The sequence below is a fragment of the Ambystoma mexicanum genome, chromosome 10, assembly GCF_040938575.1.
Source record: "Ambystoma mexicanum isolate Mex_15411 chromosome 10, UKY_AmexF1_1, whole genome shotgun sequence".
NCBI classification, from domain to species: Eukaryota; Metazoa; Chordata; class Amphibia; order Caudata; family Ambystomatidae; genus Ambystoma; species Ambystoma mexicanum.
Window position 1 is genome coordinate 548175484 of NC_090932.1, and position 25444 is coordinate 548200927.

The following is a 25444-nucleotide window of genomic DNA, read 5'->3' on the forward strand; positions in this document are numbered from 1 at the left end:
CACGACTTGTGCCTGCTCAAAGAGATCACGGACAGATTAGCAAAGTCATCTAATACCTCTAGAATAATGGGAAAATTGTGTTCCGGCTCGCAAATATGCAGAAGGAAATAATCTGTGTAGAGGGAAATAAAATGACTAAGTTCCACCACCTCTATCCCTGCAACTGATATTTCTTGGTGCAGAAATACCGCTAGTGGCTCCAGTGCTAAAATATAGAGCATGGACGACAGCGAGCACCCCTATCTGGTTCCTCGCTGTATGACCCATGGTCCAGACACTTGCTTCCCAGTTTTCACCCTAGCCATTGGTTGTGTACATAGAAACATAACCCATCAAATGAATTCCTCACCAAATCCAAAACCCTGTAGCGTGGAACACATTAATTCCCAATAGACGGATTTGAATGCTTTAATTGCGTTCAAGGACACCACCACATATGGTGTGTCCTGGGGAGGTTAGTCTGGTCTATTATGTGTTGCAGGCAGTGGAGATTCACAGAGGTACTTCGTCCCGGCACAAACCCTGTCTGGTCCTCATGTATTAGGGTGCCAATTACCTTTCGGATTCACACACCCAGCGATGTAAGAGTGGGACCAAATGTTTTGTAAAATTCGATGGGGAGGGATGGGGGGTTGACAGGGATGCAATCACTCCACCTAGCTCTTCTTCCGTTAGAGTGAGCCCTAACGCAGCAACCTAATCGGTGGTCAGCCGCGGTAACCAAATCTGGGAGAATGATGCTTGCAGCTCCTCCGAATCGGCTAGTGTCTCATGCTTATAGAATGTGCTAAAGGTGTCATTTGTTGCACTAAAGGTGTCATTTGTTGCTGCTTGAGATTGCCAAAGGGGCGCCACATTCATCATGAATTGGTGTGATCGCCCGACGGTGCTGCTCCGCCTTACACAGCCACACCAATAGCCTCACAGATTTGTCCCCTTCCCCATGTGTGTGTACTGAATGATCAAATCTGCGTAGTCTCTCCCATGCGTCCACACACTGGGCCTGCAACAGTAGACGTTCGGACCCGGCAGAGAGGTCTGCGAGTTCATTCGACTCTGTTTGGATCCAGTCTTCCAGAGCCCCTAACTCTTCCTGCAGCGATCTCCTAATCCCTCCTGCTCCAGCAATAACCTCTCCCCTGGTCACCACCCTTAGAGTCTCCCATACTGTTCCCCCAACTTTCTACACTGCCCAGATTGGTCATCAGAAAGGCAGTGAGGAAATCCTCCAATTTGCACTGCATGATGTAATTTCGCAGTAGTTATGCTGACATGTGCCACAACGGTACCGGAGGTCTAGGTCAGCGAATATTCCAACATACTGCTAGTGGAGAGTGATCCGGAATAGAGCGCCCCATCTATTCCGCTCCTGAGTAGTCAGCCAGGTACTCCCCTCCCACGAACAAATAATTCTGGTATAAAGTTTGAGGGGCCGAATAGTATGAGTATCCCGCATTAAAGCACTCTCCAGGCGGCCACCAGCGATAAATCAGTCAGTACAATATTAAGGGCTACCGATGCAGGCCCTTGCCTCTGTGGAATCTGACCTATCCAGAACAGGGTCCCAGACGCAGTTGGCATCCTTCGTATGGGTTAGCTTGCTGCCCAAGGGGCGAAGGTACGTAGGTGTTGCGTGATTAGGGCAGTAGGAGTTCACTCTGTATTCCTCTTGATGTTCCACATAAGCCTGAACAATCACACATCTGCCCTTTTTATCTACCTCCACATCCAGGAGCCGAAAGGGAACTGCAGTGTCTATCCACACCATACCTCCCCAGGCAAACCTCGAGTATGTAGACCCATACCCCCTTACCTCCCAGCAACAACCTCTTGTTCTGTAGGGAGCAGATGCATTTCCTGCAATAAAGCAATGGATGTTTTTTTCCTGATCAAGTATGATCGCACCCTGTTCATACGCAGGTAGGTGCCCATCCCCCCTGACGTTCCAGGTCAGTATCTTAGTCGATGCCATCTAAATAGTGCATGAACATCCCCGCCAACAGCCCAGGCTCCTCCAAGTTAAGAATTCATTGCATCCTCCCCCAGCAATCGTCCTCCAGCTACCAGGCCCCAAGTGTGCGCACACAGGCTCCACACAGAGCGCTCCACCACATGTAACTCACAGCCCAACCTCCGACCACCTCCAAGTATCCCAGATGCCAACAGTCACACTAAACAAGACATGTGTACCCCCAACAATGAGGCTAGAGCAATGCTCAACAGTAGTATGCCGTTCGGGCACACCCGTCCCCACTAAACAAAACATTGTCATTTGGGAATCGGGTGGAAGGTGCCAGCAAAGGCCCAGCCCCATCTGCATCAAAAGTTGTGGGGGTATCGTCAGTCCACGGAATTGGCAGCAGTGCTACGATCTCGCTACAAGATGTCTCCCTGGGTAGCAGTGTTAGTATTTTTATCAACTGCATTCAGTAGATTACTGCACAATCCCTCTCTGACAAGTTCAGGGGCTCTTTCTTGTTCTATCCGAACCATCGTCCGATGCCCTGTCCATCATGCCATAATGATCCATCCACTCGTTAGCAGCCTCCGGAGTCTCAAAGAAAACCGCCTTCCCTTTATAGAGCACTTTCAATTTGGCTGGATGGACAAGCATATACTTAAGTCCTTGCATACCGAGCCTCTCCTTTGTAGGGACAAACAGGTTTCTTTTCTTTTGGACTAGCGGTGTATAGTCAAGATATATCGCAAGCATCGAATTGCCCCGTTCTATTGTGCCTGCCTCCCTGGAAAACTGCAGGATCACCTCAATGTCTTTGAAATTAAGGACCTTGGCAATTATGGGCTGTGTGTTGGCACCCGCCGGCGGCCTCCTCTGCAGTAAGTGGTGCGCCCTCTCAATTGTGAAGCCCTGGGCCAATTTTCCGGACCCTATTTCGTGCAGTGGAAAGTTTTCTACATAGTAGGTGGGCTCAGAGCCTTTGGCTCCCTCTGGTTGGCCCAGAAATTGGATGTTATTCCTAGACTACCTCCCTTCTGCATTCTTAGCCTGCATTTCCAGCACAGCTTTCTTTGTTTCCAGGTCTTTCACTCGCCTCCAGATCAGTAGTGGCTGTCGCAGTCTCTTGCATCAATGATTCTGTGGCAGTAACCCTTTCTGCCAAAGATCGAACATCTCCTCTTAGGGGGGTGCACATCAACTTTGACTTCCTCAATCTTACCCTACAAAGAGGTCTGCGAGGCCGCTGTCGCAGCAAGGATCTTGTCTTCAGTAGTCCCATCCGGCACTGGCGCTGCATCCGTCTGCTCCGGGTTCTTCATTAGGGTCATATCCCTGTGTTTTACACTGGCCGCAAAGACACCTGTATAGTGCCCTTAGCGCCTCCTTTCTGTTCAGTGGCCAGCATACCAGGCACACAAGGATGTATAAACTGCTATCTATATAAAGCACAGTTCCAACCAGTAAGAGAAAAAGGCAGTTTGCAGATGAAAGCACCCTCCCTTGTAGGTCTAAAGCCAAGGACAACAGCCTGGGGGTCCTAATCGGGCACACACTGCTTCTCGCCAGGCAGACAGTGTGGGGTGGAGTCAGGTGTGTATCACAGGCCCAGCACACCTCAGGGGGCTATCACCCCCACACTCCTCATTCAGACGGATCCCAATTCCAGGAGGTGTACCCTAAGCACACAGCTAAGTAAGGATAGCACGGTCAATCTAGTGATGAACCTGCTTAGGGCATCCTCCGGCCTAGAAGATCTCAGCAGTGTGTAGCAGTGCCCCCTCTCTCCATTTGGGCTATCCTCCACATTTAGGGTAAATCAGTTTTCCCAACTTTGGCAGCACAATATTTCCTTGGGTGGGGAGCGCCCCCAGCAAAATAAAAAAATGTCCCACAGATCCCGGTGCTCCTGGGGCGTAACTGCTACAGTCTCTATTTCAGCACAGGGGCCGCCGCAGCATTCTGCTGCCCCTGCAGAGCAGCTCCTACCTGTGCAGATTGTTCTGCAGAAGAATTGCAATCCGCTCTGGACCGGCACCGCAGGGTGGATCCAGAGGTCTGAGATGGTGAGCGCTTCAGCACGACCTCTCTCCCCGCTCACCGGCCAGTGCTGCTGCCTGTCTCCTACAATCCTCTGCATTCTGCAGTAGCACAGCGCCTCTCCAGTCCGGGCTGCACACCGGGTGTCACGGGCAACCCCTCCGCACAGGTTATCCTTCGGAGGGGGGCTCTCAAACTCTGGAACATGTCCTGTCGCCAGCATTCATCTCCCTGCAGCCAAGGCACCCCACTGGGTCCCACATCCCAGCAGCAGCGTCCCCTTAAGCCGCCAAATTGGATGTTACGAGCACTGACAGGCCGCTCAGTCTCTTCCCCCAGGGGCTCTGGCAGATGTTCAGGGACCCCCGAAAAGCCAGCAAAGCACTTGCGTAGCCTTGTCAGGTGAAGGAGCGTGCCGCAAAAGTACAACATTCTCTGCTGTGAGGATCAATGGAAGGATTTAAGCAGGAGCCAGGCATGTCCTTACACCGTGGAGCCTGGCCACGCCCCCCCTAATACATAACAGGTATACTGTGGCAGGAACACTGCAAGCTTCTGTCACACATCCGCAGATTCCCCAGAGAAGTGGCAATGCCCAACCTTTCAACCTTCTGCATATGTTCGCTATCATTCAAGATGTTTCACAGCTAATGCAATTAGTGGTGTACCGAACTTCGGCTTCGAGTAAGTATTCGGCCAAATTCCGGCTGAAAAAAAGCTATTCGGCTCCGACTGAATAGTTTCTTGCTTGTTGGCTCTTGCCGAAAACTTTGACATTCTCTTTTGAATACAATGCAACATGAACTCAGAAAGGCAAATATACACTTCAGTTTGCAAAACTGAATAGAATTAGACCAGACAAATTCCTATTACACAGCTTAAAAATATCTTATGTTGTAATCTGCTCTTTAGGGCATGTTTTGTTACAGATTGTTGACAAAAAACATGCTTATCTTTTATACTTGGCCTGCAACAATACAGGAGCATCTTCTCTTTTGGGGAATGTCTATATGCAATGTGCACTTTTTTCAGTTGGAAAAAAACAAACTGAAAGAAATGTGCATAGATACTTTCAGTTCCTGTCCTGTCACTTCCCATTGCGTACGTCATAGTCCCCCCTTTTCTTTTTTTAAGGACTTGAGTCCTGAGTTTAACATTATCTGATATTTTATCAGGCAATTATAAGTTGCATATGTTTGTGTATTGGCGAGAAAGAGTGGCTAGGATAAGTGAAAAGTAAGCAGCATTTGGTTGGGGTAAATAGTTGTGAGATGGAGTTCTCGCATTTCAGATTTCCTCTTGACTTGTGTCCCGCATGAGCCGACATGAACCATTTTATACATTTCTATTTGAGCTGCAAAGAAGTTTCGAAACTCGACCACATCAACTTTGCAACTGAATAGAGAATGCAATGCATCTGATTCACATTTGTGAAGCCTCCTACTTAAACTGGCACTGAATATGCAACAATCTTCTGTACATGTGGTGCCTTCAATTTGGTTAAATCTGCTTTATTTTTGGCTTTTATACTTTAAATAAAGATGCTACATTAATTACAATGAAGAGAAATAAAAGTATAAAATGCATTTAAAATGCTGCTTTATTTTTTTTTTTAATAAGTGTGTTTTTTAAAGTTTGGAACATGATTTATTGAATAAAGCAACTATTCGGCTTCATATTCGTTGACAAACTATTCAGTATTGGCCGAATACTAAATATGCTATTCGGTACAGCCCTAAATGCAATGCATAGGATACCTTCATGTCCTGCTTTTGCCTTTTTCCTTTATCTCAAAGGTGATAGATGTATCTAAGAAAAAAGCAATAAACTGATCTGTGCTGGTCAATTAGCTGAAACCTGAGCAATGCAATGTCTGAGTATACTTAAACACACGCATACGCACACACACACACGCTCCTACACACACACACACACACACATGCTCCTACACACACACACACATGCTCCTACACACACACACACATGCTCCTACACACACACACACGCTCCTACACACACACACACGCTCCTACACACACACCTACTCCCACACACACACACACACCTACTCCTACACACACACACCTACTCCTACACACACACACCTACTCCTACACACACACACACACACCTACTCCTACACACACACACACACACACACACACCTACTCCTACACACACACACACACACACCTACTCCTACACTCCTGCGACCCATCTGGTAAGGACTAGACTTCAATGCAGGCAGTCGGTCCTGGGAAGTTCACATACCACCAATGAATTTAGTAATAGCAGGACTAAATGGGGCACAGTAGTGCTGCGCTGAACAGAGATGTGGATGCAGAAAGACAGAATGCAACTGAATAGGCCAACTGTCACAACTAGAGCCTTCAAGATGAGAATTCTGCAGGTACCTTAAAAAAGCTCCTGTTATCCTATCAGTTCGGGTCAGAGTGAGGGAACATTCTTCCTACCGTGTCAGTCAGAAAGAGCATTCCCTTCATCCAGTACTTGTCACTGCCAGATACAGCAGATTGGGGGAATTTCATAGTGTTGGGAATTTCATAGTGTTGTTGAACAGAATTTGACCTACCTATCTCTCTTACAGGGTTTCTTTTGCAACACAGAGAGGGACTTTGATGAGTGGTGCCAGCACATCAGAAAGGTGAGTGTTCGTGTACCCACACTCGGTGGTGGAAATGGAAAAAATGTGAAGAGGGAATCCCACAAGGGCCGAGGAGGGGGCAGAGTTCCGAGGAGGCAGAGTTCAGAAGGGGCGGAGCTGGCAGTTCAACTCCGCTCAAAGGAAATGTTCAAAATAATAGTTTAAAAATGGTGCAATTGCTTTCATGCTGTTTCTTTTCCAAATTCCACAGTATACATCAATTCCACTTTAACTCACTTCTGTGGTAGTGGTGCTCCCAAAAATGTGTTGTCATTGCCACTTTAAAATTGCTTTGGAGTTCCAGCATCAGATGAGATGCAGTCTCCAGGATTGCAAGAACTCTTGCCACATGACATCCTGGGGAAATGTTCACTACTCACTTGTACTCACAATCTCCCCTCCTCACCCCCCTGTTTGGCTTTCCACAATGCTCTGCTCTATAATGGATGACTTGAAAAGTACACAAACCATAGTAAGGTACACACGCAAATATATAACAAAAGGTTTTATAAATGTGCGTGCGTACCTTACTATGGTTTGTGTACTTTTCAAGATATCTTTTATAAACCTAGAAATAAGTTTAGGCAAAACATGTGCATTGGTGACATCTCCCCATCATGAGACTACAAACACCAGAATCAATTTCAAAGAAAAGGCACTGATCACTGAGCCCCCAGCTTCGGCTGGGTTAACCTGGTCCCTAGGCGAAGCTGAGGGCTACACGCAAAGCTGTGGGCTGGGTAATGTAATCTGCTCTGTGTTCTCGCACAGAGCAGATTAGATCCTATACCGTATATTTGACTGAATGCAATTTTACCTAAGGAGAAGTGACCGAATTTATTTGACCGAAAATGGTAGGTAATGTGGTATATGTGTAGTGCATAATAGGTGGGGAGTGGAGTAAGGGTAAAAGTTAGGGTAGGGAGAGGAAAGGAGGGATGCAGGGGGGTCTCACCCGCATTATAAGAAAAAGTTTAAAAAGTAAAAAGTTAATTTCTATTTTCGATTAAAATAGATTTGGTCACTTCTCCATTAGGTAAAACATTTTCGATCAAATCTACCCCATCTGATTTAAATCACTGAGCCCAAGGCATCTTTGTCCATCAGCAAAGCTTTGGTCTCTGGAGGATAGCTCAGGGGCAACGTGCTCGCCTTGGAGGCAAGATGTCACGGAGCACCATAGATTTGATCCCTGGGTCTGTGCTTAGAAACCTAAGGGTATTAAACACGTTATGAATAACCTATCATATCCGCGATCTAATCTCCTCTGTGCACTGCAGAGCAGATTAGAATACTGAGCCACCAGGGTCGCCGAGGGTCAAAGACGCCTAGGTGGCCTGGGGAGGGGGTGCAGGCATGATTATCATGCAGGCCGCGTCCCGATGTAGACATCTGATGCCGGATATCGGACCCAGCGAGAACCGGCCCATTGGTCAGCACTGCCCACACTGGATGGTTGTGTGTCTCTTATTGAATGCGCACGTGTAGGCGGTGTGCACGACAGAAGTGCAGGTAAGAGAGAATTAACCTCCTTTTAGCCTATTGTTTGCTCAATCGTCGCTTGGCACCATAAATGTTTATTAAGTTCAATGTTTTTAGCTATCTTGTTGTTGAGACTGTAAATAACAAGTCTAGTGGAAAATCTTTATTTTCTCTGAAATTCTTCTAGATGTACTTTACTAAAAAATATGTGGTTGGTGTATTGCTCTAAATTATTTTCACTTTTAGATGTTGATTTAAGTGCATGGTTTACAGACTGGCAGATGTATTTGTCCTTATGTGCCCCAGTAATGAATGCAGTACTCAACTGTGGCACTTAACGGATCACTCTGTCTCATTCCATCAGATGGCTCAGCTGAGAGAGGCCCTGCCTATGTTCGAGTTGGTGGAGCGGCAGCCATCCCACTTCTGCAACGCCGATGCATTAAGCCTTACACCAGGTAAACCTTAAGATCGTGTGTACCTCTGCCACAAGCCAACTCCAGGTTCACAATTAAATGAATCCCGCACAGTGCAACCTAGTTTTCATGCACGCAAGCCTGCTTTGAAATCCTTTGCGATTCAGTTTTCTTTCCATTTTGGGTAAACTGTATGTGAAGTTTCTAAAGTGAACGAAGTGGGAAGCACTGTCAGCGTGCGGAACAGTGCAAAACTGGTTTGCCAACAAACTACAATTAGGATGTATTCAAGTACTGGTCGGGAATACATTGGATGCCAATCAGGGCACATCCGTTCTTACTCATCACACTCTGCTATGTACCGAAAGAGCAGTTTACCTCATCTCAGTATTAACCCCAGTACCCTTTGCTATTTCAGGGTTCCATCACCACATTGCTCAGTCATCATTCACAGCACCATGAACTATTCCAGCACTGGAGTCCCAACCAGCTCCGTCAGTTTACATCTGTCTTGATGCATGGCATTCCTGTTATTGCAGTGCAAGGATACCACACTTCTCTACTATTGCAAAATGGCCCTCCCATTCAGAATATGTTATTATTCCATAGGTGTATAGATATATAAATGCACAAACAAACAAAACAAACACTGACAGCAGATAAGGTTGGCAGGCCAAGCTATACGGCCCACATGGTTGCTTGTTGTGTAACTACAGACTTTACATATTCTCATTTGTTTAGTTTTGGCTGTTATGTGCTTCTAACATGACCACCTATACTCCAAAACTATTGTCATAGAAAATGAAGATATAAGGGAGATGGGAAGTGAGAAGGCAGAAACAGTCTGTGGGTGTTCTTTGGCTATATGCCCACCCCTTCTCTACTCTTAACCATACTAAAGCATTGAAATATTCTCACCCTCCTACTCCCCTTCCAAACTACACTTGTAGGGGTTGGTTTAATTTTTTCAATGCATATTTGATAGCCACTCTTGCATACTACAGCTCTTAAGTACTTGGATTAGGTTCCTTGAGCGCCTCCCTTGTGCTCCACCCATGTGGAAGGCACCAAGCAGTCCTCTGTGTGAGCGGTCTGTGGCACCCAACCAGTCCCACTTGATGATGAAAGTCCTGTTGGTTTTCTGATGGAACCCCTCAACCTCATTTGGGTGCATTATTTTGGCGGGAATCTGGAAGCGCTCCCTCCTTCCTGTCTGCTTGGAGTGTGGAAGCTGGAGGCACACAGAGCATTTTAGGAGGCAGAGTTAAGTCAGTCAGTAATGGAAAAAAAAAGCATTTTTGCTTGTGATTTTTGTTTGTGAATGCACGAAGATTGCATATATGCATGAATGTGTGTACACGTGCATGCAAGTGAGCAAATATATGTATAAATGCAAGGCGTGTCTGTAAATGAATGCAACGTGAATGTTGTACATAGGTGCGAGCGCGCATGTGAATGAGAATACAGTGTGAATGTTCCGGGTGCTCGGGTGAATGACATCTAAACTGTATGGGTGCGTGACTGGTGGGTGAATGCGTGCAAATGTGTGCGTGTGTGCATATGAGCTCCCAGATGGCTAGAAGGTTTATAGTTAATCTTAAACCTCTGGCAATCGCCCTGAGCAACTCTCCAGACCATTGTTTTTTGCCTGCCAAGCCATTACAGAAAGGGGGAAGACCATATGCAAATCAGGCTTGGTCCCACTCCTAAAAGGGGCAGTCCAGCCTGAACTGCTAGGTCACGTCCCTTCTGCACGAGACCACAAGCATCCCCAGACATGTTTCGACCTCTTTGGGCGTCTTCAGTGAGGAGTAGCTTGGGTCTCTAGGACTAGCAGACACAGGACCCACATCTGGGCATTCCAGTTCCAGAAACATCACCTCATTTTCTTAGGTAACTTTAACCTTCCCCCTCCAACCACTTCCCAGAAATCTGAATTTCAGTCTTTTCTTCATGACCACACTCTCTTCTCTATCCATAACCTACCATCCCACAATGAGTTAACTCTTTCAATCTCCTTCATCTTCTCCTCTCTCTCAGCCACTAATACTACAGTCACACCATCCATATCTGATCATGCCATTGTTTCCATCACATCTCCTTCCACCCTCTGACCTCTCCTCACCACTTGCCTCACCTATTGCTAAAATGAAATGTAAACCTTCTGCCATTCCTCCCTTTCTCTCTGACCTACAGTTCCGCCACTACTCCTTCACACATGATGGCTGCTTCCACTATCACTGCTTTCTCCAGCTTTATTACTCATTCCCTTCTCACTGCTACCTTTCACCCCTAAGTCTCGGCATTCTCAACCGTGAACCGTCCAATCCATACGCTGTCCCTGCAGTATAGGCACATTACTGCGCAGACGATTCCATCGAATATGAATTCATCAAATTTCCATCGCGTTTCGCTGCAAATGTATGTGGAGGGATAGGTTAGGGTAATCATGAATGAGGGGAAAGAGGGGCTGTGGCAGGTTCCCACCTACATACAGTGCATGAAATGCCCTAAAAATGAAATGATGAAATCGTATTCGATGAAAGAATCTCAATGAGATCACATAGGTCCCTCTCCACACAGATATGCATCGTCTGAAGCAAAAATGGTAGCATTCACACTTGAATGAGGACCGTCAACTTTACCACTATGCCCTCAACTCTTTCTGGTCATGTCTTGGTAGAGAAAAGGGAAATCTCCCTCTCACTCATCAACTGTTACTTTAACCATCCTCACCAGCTGCACACTCCTAAACCTATGACTATCAACTCCACTCTTACAGCTATTGATCTAGCTGAATGCTTCGTTGTAAATATTACCAAAATTAGAGAGACTCGTGATCTTCCTCGCCCTTTCCCCTCCTACATTCTACAATCTGCCTACTCTACCATCATCCTCTGCCCCTTTCCCACTTTAGTCACACTAATGCTGAATAAGTCCTGTTTGCTGATGAAGGCTAACCCCTCTTGTGTCCCCATCAGACCCTCTTGCTCCTCAGCTAGTCAAGCCGATTGTTGCTTTAGTGGCCTTTAACCCTGCCAAACCCGTCAACTTGTTGTTCAACTCTGCTTGCTTTCGCTCTATTTTCAGAACGGCCACGATCGTCCCTCTCCTAAAAAAACAAAGGCTGAGCCGAAACCGCTTGCACACATTTGCCCTGTGTCTCTCTTTCGAATGGATTGTGTCCTCCCACGTATTCCTCATCTTTGATATTCAATATTCAGTTTCAGCTACTTTGGAAAAATCTTTCGGCCGAGGGCGCTGTGCGTTGATGCAGCCGACTCGATATCCCTCCAGGGCATCCATCTCGAAGATGATGCCATCAAATGCATATACAGCACCAGCAGCACCCGTTGGCTTCAGTTCTGTTTTTCCAAGTAAGCTTACACTTCGAGAACTACGGAGAGCTTCAGTATTTCCTCGCAAAATATATGAAAATGTCTTCATCTTCTACACCGACTACTCTGAAGACCAGGTTTAAAAAGTGTCATGACTGCGATGCCAAGATGTCGCTGACAGATCCGCATCGAGTATGCTTGTGGTGTCTCGGTGTGGTGCACAAGACCTCGCCCTGCTCAAAATGTCAATCGATGACTGAGAAAGCTCTGAAGGAGTGGAAGGGGAAATTGGCGGTAGGTAGATTGCCTAAGAAATCCCCATCGACTACCTCCTCAAAGAAAGAAGGCAAAAAAGTCAAAGTCAAGGAGTGGCTCCCACCACTCGTCATTGAGGAAGTCGAAGAAGAGGCACCATAAGTCGCCTACTTTGACATCCTCGTCCGACTCCTCTCCTGAGAGAGCTATAGCCTGGCCTACAAAGGCCTCCTCTCATGCTGAATTGGAAGCATTGCATTCAGGAAAGAAATGCGTGACATATTTGTGAGCCAAAAACCCTTGACAAGCCATGCTCCTACTGCACCTTCGGAAGCAGGTAAGAAAAGGGCTTGAGCCAAATCCTGCACACCCTCAAGCCCGGGACGAAGGCCAGAGTCACATCGAGAGGCGCTGAGGCCTCGACACAATGAAAAATCATCGATGGATCCTTTGAGCCATAAGTCGAAAGACAAGTCAAGGCTGTCGACGCCAGCTGCGCCATCGATGCCAGCTGGCCCATCGACACCAGTGGCGCCTTCGACGCCATCGAAGTGGAAAACATCTTCCTCAAAGAAATCGGTGACCCTTCGGGTTTGAAATTTTCAAAGCCCTCGACACCTTTACCTGAAAAAAACTTCACTCCTTTACCAAGAAAGGATTTCTTTAAATCTCTGACCTCTATTTATCAGGACAATGAGCCATCTGATAATGATGCGCCCTTTGGTTTGCAGTATGGTACACCAAATGTCCCGGATAGCTTAATTTCAGAGTAGGCCAGACATGAAAATGTGCAAACAGCCAGTGGACTCTTCACCAGAATTAGAATTTGGAAAACCCAAGCCAGATGAACATGCAGATCCCTCATGATAAAGGTTCTCAAAAGCATCCCATTTTACCTTTCCACATTGTTCTTCAGAAGAGAGTAAGTGCCAATTGGGAAGAGTCAAGTCCGGCCCTTAATAAGAACTTGACAAGAAAATAGCATTCATCAAGAAGTGACCCCAGCTACTTATCGAAACACCCTACCCAAGAAAGGCTGGTGGTGCAGGCGGCAACCGCTACCTCAAAACGGGAAGCCTATCCAACCATCTCACTGGATAGGGATGATAAAAGGGTAGAGGCCTGGTCCAGAAAGGTATTTTCTGCTGAGAGCGTGGTTCTTAAATCAGCCAACTCCACATGTGCCTTGGCAAAGTTTTCATTGTGGGATATATTTTGGGATTATACCTAACTTTGTGGTATTTTATGGTGGTAGTATCTCTTGTGGTAATTTGTTGGTATATTCCCTTTATAGTGATGAGACAAACTTCAGAGTATTGCCTAACAACTGTTTTTTCCCAGGGTACTTCCTCTAACAAAATACTGGACTTGGTACACTCCGGAGGGTAACTACTACTTTCTCACCTCACAGCATTTTATTTACAATGCTGCAGTATGCCCTTGTGGCTGACTTGCAAAATCTTGAACAACAAATTGAAACATCACGCATTCATTCACACTCTAACTAGATACTTCACAGCAGTTATCTCACTTCGGAACATGTATGATCTCGCACTTACAAATAAAATGACCAACTGTCACAAAAATTTCCCAGAATACTATGTGATTTTAAGATATTTTGTTTTATCGTAATAGATAAAATTACCAATTACACATGGGAACAATTATACATGGGGCATATTTTCCAGCGCGAGTGTAGTGAAATGAGCAATTGCACTCTTCAAAAATAGAATGAGCTTTGACCAGATCTTACCACTTGTCCTTGGAAGCACAGACTTTGGTAAAAGGTACACTTTAAAATAAATAAGAGAACATAACAATGGCAACAGTTAATTTCTAAATGACATGAACTTTTAACCTTGATAGCAGTGAAAGAGAAATTAACTATTTTAATGACTAACTGACATGCAAACCAACCCCCTCACTTTTTTATATTTACCTAGAAGTGGCAATATTTCTGGCTCGGCTGAACCTGGGAATCCCCCCTCAGGGTCGGGCACCGATAAGAACTGCTACGGCACCAGGAAACCTGCCAGCACTGGACTCCGTCCTGCAGTTCACCCTCCCTCTCAGCACAGTGTCCCAGGATGTCTGCCTGCCAGCTCGTCTCAGTTCAGCATTCAAGGATGTCTGATCTAGCTACACCCACTTAAAGCCTTTTTATGACCTCTTCCTGCCAGTCAACAGAAATCCTTCCCCTCTACCAGATCATACCACTGAAACCCACGTGATATTTTATTGTTTGAGAGCAAGAAAGTACATATTTTCCTGCTCACACAATAGCTTGTCTTTAGTAAAATGGATCTTCGCATATTTCAGCAGAACGGAATTTCATATTTGTTCCACTTCACCCGGAATGAATCTAGCTTGAATTTTTATTTTTCCATTGAAACAGTGCCTCATGCTTTTCAAATTTGGATTCAGGTTATTTCCATATAGACTAATTTGTACTAAATGTTAAGGACATGGGACATGTTTACTGGGGTTTCAATAAGTTAGTATGTTAATGTATATTAGTTATTAGGTTTAGTGCAAATCAATCAATTGAAATATCATCCTGAAATAATAAACACGTTTAAGCATGTGCCCTGCATTTCTGAACTCTGTCCAATGTCCATCATTCGTGCGCTGTTTTCATTGGCAACATATGCATTGCATATGTCTTCATTTCTGTCTTTCTGTATTTCTGTATAAAGCCCACACTAAAACTACATGTAACACTACATGTGCATGCTAAACTAATGAGCCCCTGTAATTCAAAGCCCCTTCGACCCAGAGCCCCCATCAACTCCTACATCAACTCCTATACTTCATGCTTTTTTTTTTTTAATGCTTGGATTTAACCCGAAATCACTGCAGGAAAAAACGAAAACCAAATGCTCTAAAATGCATGTGTTGCTCCCAATTGAATGTTCTTCTATATTTGAAAATAAATAAAACATACATTGAAATCCATGTATGAAAACCTTATGCAAATTAACAAGAGGGGGTCCTGGGAGTCCCTCCGCCAGACATTAGTCCTGGTTATGAGAGCCTTACCCAGATTCTTTAGCTCACTGTCTTTCAGAGATGAGAAATATCCAAAACATATCAGTCTTTGTCCTGCCCTGGGGCAGTCGTGCACCAAAATGCTAGGCAATTCTCCTGTGAACAAGAGTACCAACAGCAACCCCAGACACGTGTTTTGTTCTGTTTGGACCTCATCAGTAGGGTGGAGCTGTGCCTCTCTAAGAATAGTGAGCAATTTCCAGACTTGAATAAAATAATAATGACTCTTAATCAGAAGAATAAACAGCAATATCTTTGAAAAGGAATAAAACAAAAAAAGTTTTGAAAAATAAATCTTTATCTTGATCACCTTTTTATATTGAGATCTGTTTTTTTTTTCTTTTGAATTGTTTTTGGAAATTGACATTTTTTTTAATGAGATCTTTATTTAAGTTAAATCATTAACATTTCAGATAACATACAACAACGGTGTCATTCAATGAAATGCAAAAACCAGTAAAAAAAAATCAAAATCAGTTTGTGAGAAATAGTTTTTAAAATAGACCTCCTGCAATAAAATAGTTCATGACAGGATCAGTAAAACAGTCTTTAATTTAATAAGACCCTATCAATACAATTTGTGTTGAGAAGAAAAATAAACACATAGGAAGCCTTTGTTGGTGGAACTCCTCTATTCCAGAACTCCATGGGACCTCCTCCACGGTCGTCATCTCCACGGCTTTTGGGTCCTCATCTTCACCCCCTTCTTTGGTCCAGGGGCTTTCCATTGGACTCCAATACAGGGGTATCCTCCAGGGGTCCAGCTCTCCAAGGATCCGGTGCTGACGAGGCAAACAATTATTTTTCTAAATTATAAGGAAAGGACAGGGGGCGTGGCAAAGATGGACGTAGAACTGCATAGCTCCGTCCCGAACCACTGTGAAAGCAATTATACTCTCTCAAAGTACATCCAATTTTGTGCCAGAGCGAAGCAGGAACAAATGGAAATACCGGGAGATTGTTTTGTCCTGGAGAAGACCCAGGAATGACAGGGGTCAGAACGCGGGAGCTGTGGGCGCCGGCTGCAGAAAATGGCGGGCAGACCCGACTAACAGAGGAGGAGGAGCCAGACCCAGAAGCCGGGCTGCAGAGTGACTGCACTGGGGGGGACCCCACGAGACGTGGGGGTCCGGGCTCGAGAGCGGAAGATTTGAAGTGGGACCTACGGCAAGTGAGGGCGGATCGTCCGGTACGGTGTCCCCCGACCCCCCCCCCCCCGGCTGTGCAGGGAAACTCTGTGGGAGACGAGAGCGCTGCAATGATTCCGAGGGGGTGCTGGAAGTGATGGAGCGTAGCGGCCGAGTGCCGGTGAAAGAGAGGGAGCCACGAGGATTGGCTGGCGCTCGCCCTGGGGCGGCGAAGCCGAGCGGTGAGACAGTGATTTTGGGCGACAGGTGAGGAGGAACGGAGGGCTGTGGAGAGAGCCTGGGTGGGGCGAATGGAAAAGACAGAGCCTGCAAACAGTGCGGCCCCTCTCGTGTGGCGTCAAGGGGGAGAGGGCCACAGACAAGCAGGAGCATTTGGAGGGGAGTGGAGAGGCTATCTGCGTGAGGGGGGATCCCCAATGTGTGACTGAGGGGGACGGCTGCCACACTGAGAGAGGAGCTGGGCTTAGCAAAGGGGCCAAGAGGTTCTGACAAGCAGAACGAGGTGGCAGGGAGGAACCCCTGTCAGGAGGTGGACGGCGGCAAGGCCACCCACAGGGGGAGAGGTGAACACACGGGCCCCCCAGAAAAGGCAGCAGGCAAGGAAAAGAGAGAGGGGAGCACCACTGGACAATAGGAAGCAGCCCCCAAAGGATCGGAAGGGCCCACTGGAGGACCACACGGGTTGAAGAGGGAAAGGTCCCTGTAGGGATCCAAGGAAGAGCTGGGGGAGGCGAAGCGAGAAGCACCAGCGAGCAGGGGGCCGTTCCCTGCAGGAAACTGCAGAGTGGACTGTGAAGGGCTGAACTGACCCACGTAAGGAAATGGGGAGAGTACATACAAGAGGAGCCCAATCCTGAGGACTGTTGGGGTTGGGGGGGCACATGGGATTGGGGCGAATGAAAGCCGATGGACCTTAAGAATAAAAGCTCAAACTCAGGAGAGCGGGAAAAGGGAGGTCAACTCAGGGTGCACGTTCAATCCAAGCTGCCTTTTGGAAGGGCCGCCGGTGGAACAGAAGAGGAAATGGCGCGCACTAAAGATGGCCATTACAAAGAACCGGAAGGACATGGACTCACTGGAGGAAAGGGTGCTGGAGATGGAACAACATACAATGGCATTGGAAACAAGAGGGCGTGACTGGGCTCAGCAGCTACAGGGCACGGAAGAACGCCTTAGAGCCCTGGAGGAAAAATGAGAAGATTTAGAAAACAGGTCCCAGCGGGACAATGGACACATTAAAGGCCTGAGGTAAGGTGTGGAGGTGGCAGATCTGGATGCCTGTATCCGAGAACTTTTTGGAACCCTGGTGGAGGAAGATTATGCTCGTACCATGGGGATTGACAGAGTGCACAGACAGGCATTCAGAGAGTGGAGCCGGGGGCAAGGCCCAGAGACATACTGGGAAAGTTGCATAAGCATAAAGACAAAATACAGCTTATGGCAGCAGCAAAGAAGAAGGGAAAGATAACTGTGCGGGATTGTGAAATTCAACTGTATGATGACCTATCTCGGATTAGTTTGGCAAGGAGAAGAGCATTTAGACCACTTACGGAGGAATAGAACAAGAGGAAAATGAGGTATAGATGGCTCTACCTGACAAGGTTGCAGCTCCACATGGGTAGTGAAGAGAGAGCTGTTACACAGGTGGAAGATCGTCTGAAGGTGCTGGGGATGACTCAGGGAGATGCATCTGGGCCAAGCTGAATGGACTTTTGGAAGTGGGTGGGGGGGAGAGGTTTGGTGAATCAGGCCGAGCGGCCCCAGGATGGAGCATGAAAAGTTCAAAGAAAACATGATAGGAGGTTCGGGAATTGCTACTGGTCACATGGACCAGAATATGGATTGGTGAGAGGTAAAATAGAAAGCAGAAGGCGGAGAGGGGGGGCAAAACAGTTGGCAGTCCACTGTTGGGGGGCCATGCCGAGAACCTGGATGATGGATCCAGGGATAGTTATATGCACAGGGGGATTATCAGTTCGGGGAGAAGTATGAAGCTGCTGGAAAAGAGCTTACTAAATCAAAGGGATCGAAGGGGGACGGGGTAGCAAAGGGAGCCTAACTACAAGGAGGGATGCATAAGATCATATCTTGGAATGTAAGGGGGCTGAACTGTCCATATAAATGGGTCACCATTTGGAGGGAATTAAATAAGGAAGAACCAACGATAGTGTGTTTGCAGGAAATGCATCTGGCCATAGGGCGCGAGGTACGCCTCAGACATAGGACCTATCCTGTATAGTATCATGCAATGGCAGCGACCAAAAGAGCTGGGGTAGCGATAATGTTGCATAGATCTGTACAAATGGAGGGCGTAAAAGTGCAGCGGGATGGAGAGGGAAGGTACGTGATGATAAAGGAAGTGTTAAGGGGACAACTGTACACACTGGCATCAGTATAGGCCCCTAAGCAAGGGCAAGAGAGCTTTCTACTTAGGTTTTTGGAGGAGGTGCGCAGAGTTTCGGAGAGGGAGAACTAATTATTTCGGGGGATTTTAATTTGGTGTCAGATCGCGTGTGGGACAGATCCGGGGGGTTGAGGGGACATGCAATGGGTGCAATGTCTGATTAGTTACTGGGGAGACGGCAGGAAGCAGAATTTAGTGACGTATGGAGGATTCTCCATCCACGGGAGAAGGACTACTCCTTCTATTCACACGTTCACAAGCCGTACTCTCGTATTGATTATATTTGGGCATCTAGAGGAGTGATCCAAACAACATTTAGGGCACGGATAGGAAGTCTGACTATTTCGGACCACACAAAGATCTCGGTAGAATGGAAGGAGGGGCACTTGAGGCGGGCGACGGGCAGATGGAGGCTGGAGGAATATATCCTGAGACACCAGGTAGTAAGACAACAGACAGAGAGCGAGATACGTCTATTTATGGAGAAAATCGGCGAGGGGGACAGATTCAAGCGGCATATTAAGGACTACTTTATAAGGGCTGCAAAGGAGATGTGAGAGGAGGGAGGCAGAGAGGGAATTAGAGGGGGAAATCAGGGAGCTGGAACGCATACATAAAGAAAGAGGGACACCTAAGGCAGCCAGGAAACTAGCTCATGCGAGAGGCCAACTCACAGTTAACTAACAGAGTGGTGGAGAGCACCTTATTGAGAAGTAGGCAGAGGTTATATGAATAGGGAAACAAGATGGGGGTGGCTCTAGCGCGCAAATAAGAGTGAAAGAGCAAGAGGCTTTTCTAGAGGTGTTGGAGGAGAAAGGGGGGGAGGAGGGTTGGAGCTGAAGGTGAAAAGAGGAGGGTGATGAGAGAATTTTATGCAGACCTATACGGGGAAGAGGCAGTGGAAGTGGAGGAACAGAGGGGATATCTGGAGAGTTGGGGAGGTCTGCACCTCAAGCAGGAGCAGGTAGACCGTCTAGAGGAGCCCATGGCATACAAAGAAGTGGTGAGGGCGATCGCCCGACTGAAGGGCAATAAAAGTCCTGGGGAGGACGGGTAAACATCAGGGTTTTATGTCATTTAAGGAACCTCTAGCCAATGTTTTAACCAAACTATTTAATTGGTTCCGAAGAATCGGGGGGGGGGGGGGAATATCCAAATCAATGAATATGGCGCATCTAACTCTTATCCCGAAACCGGGGAAAGATCCACATCAATGTTCATTGTATCGCCCTATTGCATTGATTAATGTTGATGCCAAACTGTACACGCGGGTATTGGCAGCCAGATTGGAGGGAATTCTACCGGGGCTGGTGAACCAAGACCAATCAGGTTTCATCAAGGGGAGGAGCACATTCGATAATATAATGAGGGTTTTGCATATTATTGATAAGGCGGGAAAGAAAGAGGGCGCCACGCCGACATGCCTGATGATGCTAGACGCCGAAAAGGCTTGCAACTGTGTCAATTGGGAAGGATCGGTCTGGGGCCAAAATGTATTAAAATGATCCTCACAAATTATCGGGAGCCTCGGGCAAGGGTAAGAGTGAACGGGGGGCTGACTGAATCCTTCCCGATAAGAAGAGGAACAAAGCAGGGATATCCACTGTCCCCTCTCCTTTTCACCCAGGTGACAGAACCCTTTGTGCGACGGATTAGGGAGAATGGGGAAATCCAGGGAGTGAACTGGGCAGGGCATCAGCATAAAATTGGGTCTTTCGCCGACAATGTGATCTTGATGGTCACCGACCCAGAAAGCTTAATGCCAGCAATCATGAAGGAGATATAAGCCTTTGCTGGGTTATCAGGCTTTAAGGTACATTTTGGGAACTCTGAGCTATTAAATCTGTCCATTGCTGATAAGCAGTGGGAAATGCTCGAAAATAGCATTCCGTTCCGTTGAGCGTCGGGATCAGTTAAGTATTTGGGGATCAAACTAACGGCATCTACAAGGGGAATTGTGAGGGCGACCCGAGCTTAGTAAAACAAATGAAAGCAGATTTGGATGGATGGAAAGGTTTAAGCACATTGTGGTTTGGAAGGATTGCAATTACAAAAATGAATATACTTCCCCGACTCTTGTATCTTTTCCAGGAAATTCTGTTGGCATTGCCAAGTAGAATGCTGAGGGATATCCAAAACAGTATCATGGGATATATATGGGAGGGAAGAAACCAAGAATAGGGAGAACAATGCTATTTAGGCGCAAGACCGGGTGGTGGGGGGGAGAGTGGCATGTCCCAGTATAGTAAAATATTTTCAGGCAGCACACCTGGTCGAATGGGGGGGAGCAGGTAACGAGAAGCACTGGATACGAATGGAACAGGCTTTGGCGGGGAATCAATTGTGGAAGATTGCGGGGATGAGGGTAGGGGATAGGCCGCAGAGTCTTGCGAGCGGCTGCATCTGTGCTCCCCACCCCCCCACCCCGAGTGCCGCGGCCTCCTTGCCATCTGGCCGCGCTGCACCTAGGGGTTGAGACTATGCCCGGTCTGGTGCCTGCCGCCGCCCCTCCCTCCTGCTCTTTGGCACTGCGGCCTGGCCCTGCGGCCCGTGCAGCGGCGGCCGGCTGCTGGCGGGGGACCACCTCTAGCCTGCCGTGCCTGGTGGCCTGGTGCAGCTCTTGGCCCCCACACATTGGAAGCTGACATCCATGGGACGCAGCGGCATACCTCACGGGTGGTGGCCTGTGCCCACAAACCAGGTGGTGAGCTGGGGGGGTGAGAAGCAGACCCCCCCATTGAACTCTCCCACATCACTCGTCCACACGCTGCTCCTCATACGCGGGTGTCTTCCCCGCTGACCGGGCTGCGCTAATGGTCCTGGTGCACCTGACCCCTGGGCCCCAGCAGAAACTGTGTCTTGCTTGTGTACATTGGGCCATAGGCCCCATCTAGTTTGCCCACTTTTCCTCCGGATTGCCAACAGCCACACCTTTCCCTGGACAATGCGCACCACCCTGGTGGGCAACCCCCCCTACCCCCCCTACTCCAACGACCCTGCCACACCCGACCACAGAGTCCACGAACAACCAAATCCTAAGTGCGGTTGCAGAACTGTTGGCCTCATCAACGTACTCGCCTGTCACACATTAACAACGCCTTCTTAACACGGTGGTGCAGACTCGGCAGGCATCACACTTGTCCCATTCCGGCCAACATCACCCTGGTAGCGCTATAACGCAATTCTCCTCTGCCCTGGCATCTCTTAAGCTGGGTGGCTGTACAGACTGCTGACCCAATTGTGTCCGTATTGCAGCCTTGTCACCACTTAAGCATCTGCAGTACCACAGGCTACCTCTACTTCTCCTCTACTATAGAGGCCTGCGACTACTGGACACTAAGACTTGGTGCTACATCCCTGTGTCGGGCCTGGTCTGCTTGGACACCCCCTACCACACTTGCAATGTCCAACAGATCCAGAGGGACCAATAAAGTGGGCGCCATGGACAAGTTTGCGAAGGCTACCTCACGGGTGGACCCGGAAGCCGCGACATCTTGCCAAGAGGACCCCGAACCCAAGCCTCACTCCGGTGCGCTGGCCCCCGACCTCACTGCAATGATGGAATCAATGGCCAAGAATTTTGCCTCTCTTCATGAGAAATTGGATGATATTAACGCCAACGTTAACATCCCTTAAATCACGGGTTGACCAAGCGGGGGCCACGATCACCGAGGCGGAAAACAGAATCGGGCCGAATGAAGACGAGCTGCACACTTTGCAGGGCGCGGTGGCCACCCTGACCCGAGATATGAAAACGGTGAAAGTGAAGTGTGATGACCTTGAGTCCCGCTTGCACAGGAACAACCTACGCATTGTTGGGGTCCCCGAAAATGCCCTTAAGGGGCGCATGGAAATGGCAGTCGAGAATCTACTTAAGGACCTACTGGGTGACCCCGCCCTGTCCCCGTACTTCACGGTCGAGCGAGCTCATTGGGCCCTATCACTGCGCCCCAAACCAGGAGACTTCCCCAGGCCCATCATCGCTAGAATTCTCAACTACAGAGATAGGGACCTCATCCTTCGCCTGTCGCGTGACAAAGGCGACCTGCGCCTTGACTCACATACCATCCCATACCATCACATACCTCAGGGTCAGCCGCTTCTCGAAGCAACGAGCTGGGGGTAGATCTCTCTCCACGGCAGGGGCCTCCCTCTGGAACAGCCTTCCTGCCTCCCTGAAACTTGAGGAGAACCATCTCCGGTTCCGGAAGCACCTCAAAACCTTCCTCTTTGCTTCTGCTTTCTCTCTCCCTCTCCCCTGCTGAACAGCTAATATTCTTCACTGAAACTGCACTGATTCTGCAACTGGACCACTCTTAACGGCCTCGGTCCTGGGCCCAGCCACTCTCCACTTGCACTGATGCCCTGGAATCCCCTCTGCACTGCGGGACTGTCTCTGTATCCCTACAGCCCCCCCCCCCTTTCCAGCACTTGTTCTGCACTTACCTTGCACTTGCCACCAGCTGGCCCTATTTATTTTTTTACTTTACGCCACTTACCTTGTACTGCACTTCCCCCCCTCCCCTTCCCCTTTTCCCCCTCCCCCACCCCTGCACTTGCGCGATCTGAATGACACCTGGCCTAGTAGGATCGTTGTCTGTCTCCCCTTGTTTCCTCCCCTCCCTGCATCGTCGCGCCTTGAAACACCTGTGTATAGGCGCGTTACAAATGCCATATCATATCATATCATATCCGTATATTCCCTGACTTCTCTGTCGGGGTGCAACAGGAGAGACGTCTTTCTGGGAGTCAAGAAACTGCTACGTGAGCGCAACATCCCTTACGCAATTCTTTTCCCTGCCCGGCTTAAGATTACCTTTAAGGAAAAATTTCACTTTTTCACCGTTCCGGAAGAGGCTGTCAAATTTATAGAGGCCCAGATACCACTTTCGAATCCAAATGGAGACCCCATGGTTGATCACTGAGCCTCGGCCACCTCGAGTCTAAGTAATCTGTTTACTACTGCTTGTTCTTCTGTGTGCTGATGGTAATGTAACCTTACTGGTTCAACTACATGTGCGCATTTGTCACCTGAAACGACCACACTTGACAAGCACACCACCAGTGGCCGTAGATGGTTCCCCGCCATGCACTGCCTACCTGCCATCACTGGCTCATACTTGCATTTGTGGCTTAATCGTTCGCTCCCATGAACCTGGGTATTGACCACTTATGAGTGGGGATTCCTGCCCCCCGATCAGGCCTCTCTTACCATGCCTCAGGTTATGTGGGACAAATGTGATTACTATGCGTTCTATTGCCTAATGTACCGCTTGATACCTCATGTCATTTTCATTTACCCAAGTGTCCACCACACGGCAACAGCGCACCCCACTGCGATTGCAATGTTCATTCCTGTTAAATTGATGTTGGGTACTGGCCCCGGTTGGGCCATTAGTGATGCGGACCCATGTTGGGACCCGCCCGCTGACCCCTGGTTTATGGAGTGTTTAGGTTTTGAAGGGAGGGGGGTACACTACCTACCTGGAAGGGGTGGTGGGGGAGGGACCGGTTTGAGGAATGTTATTGGAAAAGGCAGAGGCAGACTGGCAGACCACATGTCATCGGGGTGCCCGCAAAGCGGTGTCCCCCGCGGTAAACACATTCTACAACAACAGTGTTGGCATGTACCCTAGACACCTAGAATGCCCACTACGGTGATGACCTGGAACATACAGGGCTTGAGTAATTATACTAAGGCTCGCAAGATCATGGCCTACGCTAATAGATATGGATGCAAAATACTACTCTTGCAAGAAACACACTCCACGGGCCCTTTGACAAAGTGTATGGCGCCATCTTGGGGATCCAACAGGTATTCTACCTCATACTCCACTCGGGCTAGAGGGGTATTAACAATGATTCACAAATCACTCAAATTTGTACTCCACAGGAGCTACATTGACCCGGAAGGTAGATACATTATATTACAATAGAGAATATCTCTTGGTGAACACTTACGGTCTTAATGTAGACTCCACCGATTTTGTAGACCAGGTTGCAGCTATATTGCTAGGATTTGTGGGGGGTGCAGATTATTTGGGGAGGGGACATGAATTTCATACTAAATACCGCGCTGGACAGAACAGTCACAGCTCCCAGACTATTGTCTGGTGCAGCGCACAGACTACTGGCGCAAAGCGTAACACTAGACATCCGAGATGTATGGAGGACATTACATCCACAAACACGGGAATACACCCATTACTCCTCATTGCATGACAGTTCCTCCAGAATTGACATGTTCCTGCTGCCAAGCGGTCTACTGGGTAGGGTGGTGGAAACACAAATACTTGCACGCACCTTATCGGACCATGTCCCAATCATGCTATCCCTGGAACTGGGAGTACCTGCCCCTACCATTAATGCATGACGATTCAAGTCTGCTGCTCTGCAGGATGTCGTGTTTAAAGCAGACATCCCGTCCTACTTTGAGCATAACACACCCCAGTCCACTACCATGGGGGTCCGATGGGACGCCTTCAAGGCCTTTATCAGGGGAATGTCCATATCTAGGGAGGCGGGAGTACTCAAGACTATAAGAACAGTCCTCTGCTGCTCTGAGGCCAGATTACGCGAGCAGGAGCGGGCGCATCCAACATCGGTTGACCCTGCCACGCTCTCCCTAATTAGTGAAGAACTCCAATCGTTTAACGAACATGCTACGGGGGAGGTTCAATACTTTAGCCGT

At 48.0% G+C, this 25444-nt stretch overlaps 1 protein-coding gene across 2 annotated transcripts in view; it reads left to right on the top strand.

Annotated features, from left to right (window-relative positions):
* Positions 1 to 25444, top strand: part of ATG4B (autophagy related 4B cysteine peptidase) — a 2287566-nt gene that overhangs the window by 2131401 nt on the left and 130721 nt on the right. For both annotated transcript variants that reach the window (XM_069618124.1, XM_069618125.1), the window contains 2 exons: positions 6606 to 6662; positions 8509 to 8602. In XM_069618124.1, the coding sequence (XP_069474225.1) occupies positions 6606 to 6662; positions 8509 to 8602 (151 nt within the window). The remainder of the gene's footprint in view (positions 1 to 6605; positions 6663 to 8508; positions 8603 to 25444) is intronic.